Genomic DNA, 12,544 nt, shown 5'->3' on the forward strand with positions numbered 1-12,544 from the left:
CAGAGCAGCATACCTGTTCTGCAAGGGCACTATAGGTGGTGTGCTTCTTAAAGGAACCCGCTTGCTCCGTTTGTCTTGTTTGTTTCTTCAAGCAGAGACCTGTTCCCATTGGCCCTGCTCATGTGGGTTACTATGGGAAGGCTGGGGAGCTTGCTGATGAGAGGCTACGAGCTCCTCTGCTCCACTAAGAGTTACCTCCCGTTCTGTTTTTGTAGGGATCCCCATGTGGAAACAGTCAGTTGCCCTCTCGCTCTCCCTTATGTTTCTCAATTTACTTACCTCTTCCCTAAGCTCCATCACTTCATCTTGGAGCTGGGCCACCCAGCTGAGCAGGTCATCAACCTGCTCACACCACACACAGCCATAGGCAGCAATGCCCCCCGACTCCAGTGAAAGGCTGTGTCCATTAGGGTGGGGGCTGGAAGCACAGTTTTCCTGCTCCGAGTAGCCACCATGACTCCTTGAGTGAAGTGTAGCACCTCGCGTCCTGCCCGACGAGCTGCAAACAGCCGCAGCAGCCTCCTCCATGGAGCAGGAAGGATCGGTTTGATTGCCCTGTGCTTAATGGGCAACGACTAGTCAATGCCCTCCCCCAGCCTACTTATAGCCCGATAAACGGTGGGTGTTGCTGCCTCCGACCCGGCCTTACCAGCAGCCCGCCTACCCCGGCCCGGCCCCCAAGCCAGGCAAGTTATGCCGGCTTCAAAATGCCCCCAAAAAAGAGCTTTTACTTGGCCCTTTTTACTGCAGCTCGCTTCCCCAGTGCAGTCTTAGCTGCTCTGAAGTCGGTCACTGCACCATGTTAATGGCAAGCTTTATGCATTTGCTCTGTAGCACTGCTGTTGCCTTCTCGTAGATTGACTAGATGGGTTCATGGGTACTTGTTCCAGTGTGCTGTCATCTACTGCTTGACCTTTCTATGTATTATATGATGAAAAAATTACTTTGTAAGCACATGTATTTACCTATATGTCACACATCCATAATGATTTACTTAAAATTACTCACAAATTGCTTATTTTGCAATTTTCTTATTTAAGCAATAATTATATATTATGTATTACTATAATAATACAATTAAATGGTATAATGATATTGTCCTTTTTTAATTTCCATGTCAGTTTTCTTGTGCTTTTGCCTTGGATTGATGACAAGATCACAGCAGAAACCAGAGGCCAGTCAAGACATTTATTGTTCTTAAAGAATAACTTAGCAGCACCACATTTTTTTTTCCTTTTATTTCAAGTGGTGGATTTGCTTTTTTGGAATGCTAGGCATTCCATGCCAAATTTTTGAATATTAATTATAGCTTTGCTAACTCAGAAATAGGCAATAGCTGCTATTTTTGCAGCTGCCCTGTGTGTGCACCATGGCACGGCTAGGTTTACTTGCTTATGGTTAAGTAATAATTTCATGTTGGCTTCAATCATACTGATCGTAATTTTTCTATTTGTAGTTTAGGAATATTCTTTTATCATTGTCTCACAGAATTGTTAAGGTATTTATTTATGTCTTTTAAGTCCTTGCATCTGACCTTTTTTTTTCTCCTCTTCCCCTCTCTTCCTCTCTCTTTTCTTTTCCAGGTAGAAAGGAAGCGACATATTGGAAATGACATTGTCACTATCGTATTTCAGGAAGGCGAGGAGTCTTCTCCAGCATTCAAGCCATCCATGATTCGCTCTCATTTTACACGTATCTTTTTCCTTACATTTTCTAGTGTGTTTTGGTTTTTGTTTGTTTATGTTTGGGGTTTTTTAAAGATCAATATTACTTTTAATTCTTTCTGCATATCCTTTATGGAAGTGTAAACTATTTCAGAAAGACAGTTGCATTCATGCATTCTTTACCTGCAGCTGCCTGACAAGGAGTCTTTAAGTCTTCCTCATAACACAATTTTTATGTAGAACCACTTAGAAGATAAGGTCAAAGCAAGAACGTGATCTTTAAATCATATTTTTATTAACAGCATTTGTTTGGATCACTTCACAAATTAAATTTCATAAATTTTCATAAAATATAAATTCATAAAAATATTTCTGATAGTGTTGTGTATTAATTTGGCAGAAATTACTGAATATCGCCTTTTAACATTTAGATGTTGTTTATTTTAGGAATTTATGGGGTTTAGTGCAATGTTTCTCAAATCTTTCAAACCATCAACAACTTGTTCTCCAAATGTTTGGCTACCTCTGTTTTTCAGACCTTTGGTTTAAAACATTGTGAAGACAATATGATTCAAAAAACTAGCAGCAAGTCACTGGGGATTATCATGGGGTTACGTTAGTGATGGATCTGTAGATCCCAGTCTGGCATATCTTAGGCTAGGTAGAATGGAATGAAGAAAAACGAGTGGAAAGAAGAAAACGCTTACTTCTATCCATGCTCTGTTGCTGAGGTTTTAAAAATTTTTTTAAAACTTAGGACTTACAAATCTAGTTCTCAGGCTCTTGTTAGAACTTTCTTGCTAGTTTCGTCCATGACTGGTCTTAATTTTTAGATTTAAGCTTTTAATATTAACCTCTTTTTCTCTAAATGGAAGAAATGACTGGAACAAATTGAATTCCACAATTAAAAAAGACAAAAAATTACAAAACTTCAGATATCAGAGTAACCTAGATGCTGTTAATAAGAAATGTTTATCATGTCAATGTATCTCTTTATCAGAGTGCCAGTGTTCTTAAAAAAAGGAATCATTCTTCCCTTATTGCTCTTAGGACTTGATATGATATAATCAGTACATGCCACTCTTCATTTTCTGATGAATGTTTTGAGGTTCAATTGTTCTTGGTGTCATGATGAGTGGGAGGGGTAGATGTCTCCTAAATCCATAAGGGTGTGTTATCATTTAGGTTGTTTTAAGTAATCTGCAGCTGGTTGATGGAACTGTATCACCTTCCTGATGTTTCCAGTTGACAGTAGCCAGGGATAAAGGCGTCCACAAGAAAACTGGAGATTGACACTCATCTATCAGTTGTGGTAGAGCTCAGAGCTCACTGAATCTATAGTATGGCTTCATACTCACTTGCTTATGTACTATAGGACTCCTTTTTGTTATTTCTACAATGGGAAAAATTAGCATACGGATATTGCAATGTGCTGTCCTGGACAGCGGTGGTAGCTGCTGTAACAGTTTGCCACGCATCACCTGTTGGATAGGATTGAGTTACCCAAATAAAGGTCTCCAGCATTGGTTTAGATGTCCCAGGAGATCTGCAATGTCTGTACAGGTCTGGCAGATATGGCTCAGGGCCTACAGGAGATCTGTGCCCCTTTTTGGAAGGGCAGCTGGAGACTAGGTAGTACATGTTCAAGTATCTTAACGAGCACTAGATTCTCATGCTGAAATAATTGAATTCCATTGTAGGTCTTTTTTTATTGTGCAGTCTCAGATAGTGCTGATCACAGCTATTGGCAAAGGTCCCTTTTGTCTGGAACAATCTCATACAGCCACTGAAATTAGTCAGACGTGCTATTTTTGACACTGTTTATAAGTACTGAAAACTTAGAGACTGTGTTAAGGAAATCTATCAAAGCAAGGATGTCGTTGTGTTTTTTTTTAACAGATTTGACCGAAGTTATGAATCATCAAGACTGGTAATGCATTTTTTTGTGTGTGTACTTGCACTTTAAATCCCCCTCTCTATTTTCTTATAATTATGTTAGGTAAATTATTTCATTGGAATCTTTTCTTCAGTGGAAGTTTTGGTATAAACAAAGTTCAGAATCAGTACTTCTCTGTCAATTAAAAGAATTTTTAATCACAAGTCTATCAAACGCAAAAAACACAAAACTATGTAGCACATTTTACACGTCATAAAATGTCAAGAAGTCCGTATTTGTGGGACTAACTCAATTTTCAAAACTAGTGGTCAAACACAATAAAGTTTTGTATGGCACCTCCTTTATAAACAGTAAAATGTATGTAGTCTGGAATATTTTATGTATTGACATTATTATATTCTACCTTTTATTCAGATACATATGAGCTTTATTAGTACTGGATTAACTTCCTTAACTGCATGGCAGATATTTTTGCCTTAGTGAGATATAATAAGCAGAATGATAGTTACAGGTAGGTGCTGATTGTAACAAATAATTTCACACTGAGTTTCTGGTGGTTTAGAGATGATGGGAAAACATTTTGTATTGTCCACCTGTCTGTATGCCAGGAAGCCAAATGAACTTGTGCAATGCCACTGTGAGGTCTGACACTGAATTTCTGCTTAGAATGACTTTATATTTTGTGTCGTTCGGGAAGCGTGTTGGTCAGTTTTATTGTGGTTTTCCTCATCTTAACTTCTGCTCTAGCCAAGGAACATTTCACACCCTTTGTAGTGATAAGTGATTATTTTTTGACCTGGATGGGGTAAGATAGACGTAGGCCATCTCTGAAATTGTCTTGAATCTGTGCAAACAGTTTTAGAATGATCAATATTCATGCAAATGTTGTACTGCATTTCAGACTGTATGAACAGTTTCTAAGCCTTCATGAATCCATTTGACCCTCTGTCAGTTAATCACTGCTGGTTTTTTTGAACAAACAAGTTCTGACTGGTTTTTATGACAGTAGGGATGGGCTGAATCTGTAACTTTACCACTTAACTTGCTATGACCTATGTCAGCTGCACATGCTGCTTGGAAGATCTTTGTCTGACCGCAGGCTTACAGTGAAGAACATTGTGCAGACTGTCACTTGAAGTACCAAGGCCACGATGCCTTAAAGAAGCTATAGCTTGATGAACATATTATATCCACATTTTTTGTACTTGCCATTCATCCACGCTGTGCCAGATTCCTTATGGATTAAAAGAACTCAGTAGGTCCCTCTGTCATGGAAGTCATTCTGACTCTTTCTTCCTCAGTGACAGTGAATTTGCTATTACTGAGATACAGATTCAGCTGCAATAAGCCATTGTTGTTCACAAAGAATCAAATATTTCACAGAATCACAGAATCACAGAATGTCAGAAGTTGGAAGGTACCTCTGTGGATACACTTTACAGTTAGCTGTGCTGGCAGTACTACATTGCAGAATTAAGACTTTTGTCCTTGAGCTCTTTTCTAAACAAGTACAGAACTCTTGCTTGCTAATTATGAAAAGAGACCCTGACCAGCTGAATATAGCTCATGTTGGGAGTTTGTCTGTGACAATGGACAGATTCTTGTACACAATTTGTGCATGGGAGTGAATGGGAGAGTGTGATCCAAACAGAACTGGCAAAGTCTGTTCTCCCTGTGTGATAAGAGAGTGATTGAAGGAGTACATGAGCTAATAACAACCCTGGCTGCATAGTCTGGTCTCTTGTTTGTAATCCACAAATAGTCCTATTAGTATATTTATACTAAGAAGTATAAATATTTGTGTCTGCCTGCAATAAAGCGAATTCCATTTTCCACCATCTCGGAGTTGCTCCGTGCTTCTCCACAGACCTCGAAATATCATCTAGTCCAGCCCCCCCTGCCAGAGCAGGATCACCTACAGTAGATCGCACAAGTACTCATCCAGGTTGGTTTTGAATGTCTCCAAAGAAGGAGACTCCGCAACCTCCCTGGGCAGCCTGTTCAGTGCTCCGTCACCCTCACAGTGAAAAAGTTTTTCCTGATATGTTTGTAGAACATATCCACTAGAACCCCCAGGTCCCTTTCCCCTGTGCTGCTCTCCAGCAGGTCAGTCCCCAACCTATACTGGCACATGGGGTTATTCTTTCCCAAGTGCAAAACTCTACACATGCCCTTGTTAAACTTCATAGAATTTCTCCCTGCCAATCCCTCTAGCCTAAGTGTCTTTGAGTGGTGAATGCATAGGTAAAGTGTTAATCTCCAAGGACAACGTGTTTTGTAGGTAAACAAGATTTTTGTTAGTGCTACTAAAAACATTATTCTATGAGTAGAGCTGCAAAGTTTTGTTGTAATTGCTAGTGTCCCAGCACTAGTTTGTAGGAAGCAGTAGTAAAGGAAGCAGAATTTTGCTCTAGCAAATAATTCCAAGTGGATTTGTTTTGTTAGACCTGTGGGAGTTCTTACCTAAGACATACCCAGATAACAGTTTCCAGTCCTTTCTTCTGGTTTGAATAGTGTCTATAAAAACGGTGGGTTTTGAATGTAACTTTCCATATAGATAAACATTTCTTCTTTCAATAGACTGAAAATATTTTCAGAAGAAAGTGTTCCTCTCTTTGGGCCTCCCCTTCCATCCCCACCTGTGTTTACAAATCACCAGGAATTCAGGGATTTCGTGTTAGTGAAATGTAAGTCAGTTTTTCTTTTGCTAGAAACACTTTTTTAGTAAGTGTTGTAGTAAATTGAAATTCATTATGCTTAAAATGCAGACATTTTATTGGGTATGCTGCTGTTGTGTATAGAAATTTTTTTTGCAAATCTGTAGTGTCAGTGGGATGTCTGTTCCATCAAACTGTTCAGTCAGATTAACAAAAGCCTGAATTTCTATTCAGAATTCAAGGCAACTCTAAATCCCTAAGGTGAAAACAAGTATTTTTGTAGAGAGACAAACTAGAGGTAGTGGAAGCTGTCAAAGTTCATTTAGGTAATGTATCATTCTCTTTTCCATAATATTTTAGTAATAAATGGGGAAAAAGCTACCTTGGAAACCCCAACTTTTTCTCAGAAACGTCAACGCACTCTAGACATGCTGATCCGCTCATTGTACCAAGACCTGATGCCCGATCTACACAAGGTAAATGCGAGTTGGAGGGCTCTGCATGTGCTTTCCTGTTCTCACTAGTAGACTGAATGTTCTGTTGCTTTAAAAGAATGTAATCCTAATGAGCACTGAATTGCGTACACTAGACTAGATATCACTTGTCGTATAACTTGTTTTACAGTTATGTGAAAAGTTGACAAGCAGTCCTGATAGGATGGGACTCCTTATGCATTTTTTTAAACTGGGTGTGAGGAGCAGCATAACAATGTATAAGCTTACTTGCAGCAAGGGAATAGGACATTTAGACTCAACAAATACAGGTCTTAGTCTGGTCACCACAAAAGCTGCCTTTACTCATTCCAGTATGTGTATAATTTTTACCCTTGGGTAACAAATAACTTCATTTTAAATGATGAAGACTTTTTCCTAAGGTGATTCTTAACTAACTAAAAAGAAGTTCAATACTTGTGAAATCATTGAGGTGCTGTATTTTTCCCACTGTTTATTTCTGTTAGCTAAATAGATCTGCTTAAACTTTTTTGTCCACATTTTCATGTCTGCGATCTTTGTTAGTATTGTTTGGAACGTGACACTGATACACTGTGACAAGTTGGAAAGTTAGATTCATCACTACAGGAAAATACCAAAAAAAAGACAGAAAGTGTAAATGTTATCACATTGTGTTAACTCAGATTAAAAGATAATGAAAACTTTTGGTTTAGTTTAAAAAAGAAACGTTTCCTATTTTAGAACATGCTCAACAGAAGATCCTTCAGTGATGTGTTACCAGAGTCCCCAAAATCAACACGGAAGAAAGAGGAAGCTCGTCAAGCAGAGTTTGTCCGACTTGGTCAGGTAGGATCAATTTAGATGTGCACTTACATTTACAAAAACTGTGTCATCCCTTTTGTTAGAATTTTATTAGCTTGCAGAGTTACATGAGGACTTAATGCAGTTCTCTGTGGTTAGAAATAGTTGTGAAGTATTGCATTACTTTAAGCTGTGTTAAGATGAAATAAGAATAGAAGTATTTATTTGTAACACCTGAGGTACACAACACAATTACAAATATTTATAAAATACATAAGCTCTAAAGTAAAGTTGAAAAAAATAACACCTGAGGATCAAACCTGAAAGATTGTGCAGCAGATTAAGTCTGCATCCAAGCAGAATTGTGCTTTGGTTTTTTCTGTGCTTTGGAGAAACACAATTTTTCATGGCTTCCCTCTGTTTTACCCTGCTGTAGTCAGGAAGAAGTTTCAACAGTCTTTCGGCCAAATCAGACGTCACACATCTTTGAACATACCAAACGCTGACTCTAATATTCTGTGAACTTACTTACATTTTGATTCAGTGAGGAGTAAAACTTCCTGATTATTTAGATAGCCTAGTTTGAGCTGACAACTCATTGCAGTAGAAAATAAGATAGTGTCTATGCTCACCAGTTCTCCTTGCTCCTTCCTGCCTGTCTCTTGATCCTGGACTAGTGACATAGTTCTGCTGCTTGCCTTAAGAATACCTCTTTCCTGAGCTGATTTAACTCGTCAGGAGTCAACCTAGCAGGAAAACAACACAGAAAAAAATGAAATAAGACAAAGAAGAAAAACACACTGACAGCAAAACCCAAGCCTTCTCCTTTCCCTCACATTTTTTTAATCTGAGTAAGTAAGCTAAAGAGTGGAAGAATCTGAGAAGTTCCAGATCCGGGTAAAGGTAGAGAATGGGGACAGGTGGTTGAGAGCTGGTGCAAAAGAGTGTTGGGACTGTTAATGCTTGCATTGGCAGAGTTGCAAAGTCTACTCCTGTGCTTTGACTGCTCTTTCCCCAGCCACCTTGAAATAGTTAGTCACTCTAGGCAGTTGTAAAAAGAAAAAAGGTGTATGTAAAAGTGTATTTGTAAAATTCATGCATAAGTAAACAATTATGTATTCTCCAAGTTTACTTACTATTTTACAGAAGTTAAAGAAAAATACCATTATAGAAAGTATAGAAATCTATAAGCTTAGTCCCCTCCACCTCCCCAAAGTTAAACATTGACAAGATACTTAACAATTCTAGTTGGGACCCATTTCTTGAAAAAGACTTCCGTCCCTGGCGTAGTCTTCATTGAAGAGAAACCTAGTTTGTGGGGTGAAAATTCATAAATACTCATTTGTTTGTGTTTTCCTTGAAGATTCTTTTCACATTTAAATCTTTTTCTTCCTTAAGAGAACTTTCCTCTAAGTTACAAATTCTAAGCTTGAACACATTTCAACATGCCTTCTATGTAGCTCTTAAGTGTTCTTGCCAAACTCTGTGAATGTGTCTCTCCCTGAGTTATAGTCAGCTGAGCTTTTAAATGATAAACAAAACTCATTGATGACTGGCTCAGCAGTGTATTTAAAACGTGTATTTATTGTCAAGGTGATCTCTACTGACTGGTGGGATGAAATTAAAATGTTAATGCAGTGAGGCAGTAACATTGCAGCTAGTTGCAGTGAGCAGTGATGCATGATGGTAGGCAAATTAGAGGGCAATAAAATTGGATTAGGTAATTTCCAAACGTTGAATTAGAGAACACTGTGGCGGTTCCACATATCATCACTTTATAGGAGCAGTGCTGTGGATATTAGCAGTGAAGGTATGTGGGATACCTTAAACAGACTTACTGTGTGTCTCACTAAAGCTGTTTGTACAGTATTAGCCTGTTCAGAATCAGCTCGTTTCTAGTTACTTCTAGTTGAAGAGTTTGTGATACTGTGACCATGTGTCCTTGACACTCCGGGCAATGTGTATGTATAGTTTGACTTAGTGGTTTGTTGTGAAGTTTTGCAAGTGAAAGGTCAGCTTGTATAATTGATAAAAGAATACTCTATCCAGCCAGCTTATTAGAATTAATTGTGTAGATGACTGGTTTGTAAGATTTGAGATGCAGGCTTTTCTCTGTTACTAGTTTTCTGATTTTGACTTCACATTTAAAAGACAAAACAAAAAAAACCCACATATGTTTTGGCTGAGAAGATATCTAGCTGCCCTCCAGTGATTCATGCAGAATTTGTCCAATATATAGAATTCTCTTTCTTTCCTAATTACTTAAAATGTGATAGGAATTGCAGACTGGAGCTACTTTGTAATCCTAAAATGTCCTTTCTTTGCAGTCTTTTAAGTAAATGAAACATTTGTTTGTCTTAGGCGTTGAAATTGAAAACCACTGTGAAAGGGGATGCCACAGCTAACTTGGCAAACACAAGCTTTTATAAAAAGGAGGTGAGTGAACCCATCTGTCTGAGAAGTTATGAAAAAGTTAAATGATTATTGCACTGAATGTCAGTTTTCCATACTGTTTATTTACTTCTGTAATTAGATGCTGTAACAGCAAAGAATAAATATATAGTGTCAAAGTGATTCTGCAGTCAATATCAAATTAATAAAGGATGAGCCTGTAGGCAGAAGCACTCCTCAAGTTAAATCAAGAGTGGATATTTTTATATCTGAGAATAATTGATGAAAAATGCCATTTTCCATGTGCAATCTTGTTTTATTTTAACTTCTGCATTAATTGTAAAACAAATTTCAGTTGTATTTTTATTTCCTGTAGTACAAGATTTTGTTTAAGGGCATTAGGGAGTGAAAGATGTAAACCACATTCTTCTGAATGCTTGTAATGCAAAAATGCTTCAGAAGTGCTTCTGGAATGTTAGAGACTTGAGCTAATATTTAAATTGGGGGAAGAGGGGCAGACTGTGGGAGGTTAAGTACAGAGAACACATGATGAAAGAACAATTTGGCAGAAAGGCAGCTTTAACTGTACCATGTACTAGTGACTAAACGTCACAAACAGAACCATAAAACGTAAGCAAATTGCACGTGCATGGTGGTAGATACGTTTTAAGTCTGTAGGTTTTTTAAAATAAAATCCATACTGGATATTTCCAGGGTTGCACTGAGTATCAGCTGCATGTGTTTAAATTCCAGTGTTTCAGGAGCGTGTCTTACACTTACTAGTCAGTCTCCAAATTTAATTAATATGGAGAGTATTTCCTCTGCAACAAAATGAACTGAACTTGTATCCTGCCAGAAGCATTTGTATCCTGCCAGAAGCATTTACATGTTATTACTTGTCAATGTTCACCACATTCTGTGTCTGTATGGTCTGCATTTCTTAGTGTACTTAATATGTATCCCTTATGTTACTTCATAGCCTTGGGAATCGCAATCTTTCTGCAGTAATTTTCCTCATGAGGTTGTCTGTGCAGATTCTTGGGGCCAGTCCTTGCTGATTTCTACAGATGTTGGCGTCTTGTTAATAGATGGTTAGTAAATGATCCACTGTTTTTGTGTCAATTTTTATGTATGTGACAATTTTCTTGAAAATGTTTGTTTGTAAGCTCTGTTCAGGTGTTGGTAGGTCTTTACCAAAAGGGATAATTACCAATTCAAGTGAATTTATTACATCTATGTAACCTAGTTGCAGAAATTTATTCTGCATCAGAGTCATGCCATATGGGGAATCCAATGTTAATGCAGATTTCTGAATGTTTTGTTGTTTCAGAAGTGTTTTTGACCATCTGAAAAGACTGAGGAAGTCACATCCAAGCTCAGGGAGTGTTTAAATGGCCTGTCTGGATTTCTTAGCCCTTGATGAGAGGGAGCATGAAGCCCAGGGCTTATGTGACAGTGAAAGGCTGCTTTGTCCATAGCAATAATATTGCTAGTTTGACCCCTCCTGTGTGCCGTGTAAGGCCAGCAGGACTGAGGGAATGAAGATCGTTCACAGTGATAATTCTGAAACTTTCCAGAGGAAAGTCTTTTAGGCTTCAGTTGCATAATCTGATCCATGGCAATGATAAAACTCTCCTGTGAGGAAGTAATGGCTATGATGCTGTGGTAGACATAGCAGTTTTGTGCAGTTGTTTTCATTTTTAGATGAAAAAGATAAGGCTGCTATTACAAAAAAAAGAAATAGCATTTTGGATAAATATATGTGATTCTTTTTCAGATGGTCAACCGCCCGTGCAAGTATTTGATAAAACCCTCCAAATAAAGCAGATGCATGTGTTGGAAGCTCTGGATCTTTTGATTGCCCGAACAGAGAAAGGTAGGAGAGGTCCCTGTTCTTTGATTCTCCTATGAATGTGGCTGATGCTGATTGTGTATGTCTCACAGAATCATAGAATATTTGGGGTTGGAAGGGACCTCGAAAGATCATCTAGTCCAGCCCGCCTGCCAGAGCAGGATCACCCAGAGCAGATCACACAGGAATGTGTCCAGGCAGGTTTTGAATGTCTCTAGAGAAGGAGACTCCACACCCTCTCTGGGCAGCCTGTGCCAGGGCTCTGTCAACTTCACAGTGGAGAAGCTTTTTCTAATGTTTTTGTGGAACCTCCGATGTTCCAGCTTGCACCCATTGCCCCTTGTCCTGTCATTGCACATCACTGAAAAGAGCCTGGCTCCGTCCTCCTGACACTTCCCCTTGACGTATTTATAAACATTAATGAGGTCACCCCTCAGACTCCTCTTCTCCAAGCTAAAGAGACCCAGCTCCTTCAGCCTTTCCTCATAAGGGAGATGTTCCACTCCCTTCATCATCTTTGTGGCTCTGTGCTGGACTCTCTCTGGCAGTTCCCTGTCCTTCTTGAACTGAGGAATCCAGAACTGGACACAATATTCCAGATGTGTCCTCACCAGGGCAGAGCAGAGGGGCAGGAGGACCTCTCTCAACCTACCAGCTACTCCCCTTCTAATCCACCCCAGGATGCCATTGGCCTTCTTGGCCACGAGGGCACACTGCTGGCTTATGGTCATCCTGCTGCCCACCAGCACCCCCAGGCCCCTTTCTCCTACACTGCTCTCCAGCAGGTCAGTCCTCAACTGGCACATGGGGTTGTTCTTTCCCAGGTGCAA

At 39.0% G+C, this 12,544-nt stretch overlaps 1 protein-coding gene across 1 annotated transcript in view; it reads left to right on the plus strand.

Annotated features, from left to right (window-relative positions):
- GARNL3 (GTPase activating Rap/RanGAP domain-like 3) overlaps nucleotides 1-12,544 on the plus strand; it is a gene marked incomplete at its 5' end in the record, with an annotated part of 34,190 nt that overhangs the window by 7,849 nt on the left and 13,797 nt on the right. The window contains 8 exons of the mRNA XM_009873002.1: nucleotides 1,584-1,692; nucleotides 4,027-4,072; nucleotides 6,142-6,248; nucleotides 6,579-6,694; nucleotides 7,412-7,516; nucleotides 9,833-9,907; nucleotides 10,842-10,953; nucleotides 11,640-11,738. Coding sequence (XP_009871304.1) covers nucleotides 1,584-1,692; nucleotides 4,027-4,072; nucleotides 6,142-6,248; nucleotides 6,579-6,694; nucleotides 7,412-7,516; nucleotides 9,833-9,907; nucleotides 10,842-10,953; nucleotides 11,640-11,738 — 769 coding nt within the window. The remainder of the gene's footprint in view (nucleotides 1-1,583; nucleotides 1,693-4,026; nucleotides 4,073-6,141; nucleotides 6,249-6,578; nucleotides 6,695-7,411; nucleotides 7,517-9,832; nucleotides 9,908-10,841; nucleotides 10,954-11,639; nucleotides 11,739-12,544) is intronic.

Source organism: Apaloderma vittatum, unplaced genomic scaffold (assembly GCF_000703405.1).
Source record: "Apaloderma vittatum isolate BGI_N311 unplaced genomic scaffold, ASM70340v1 scaffold9347, whole genome shotgun sequence".
Classification (NCBI taxonomy): Eukaryota; Metazoa; Chordata; class Aves; order Trogoniformes; family Trogonidae; genus Apaloderma; species Apaloderma vittatum.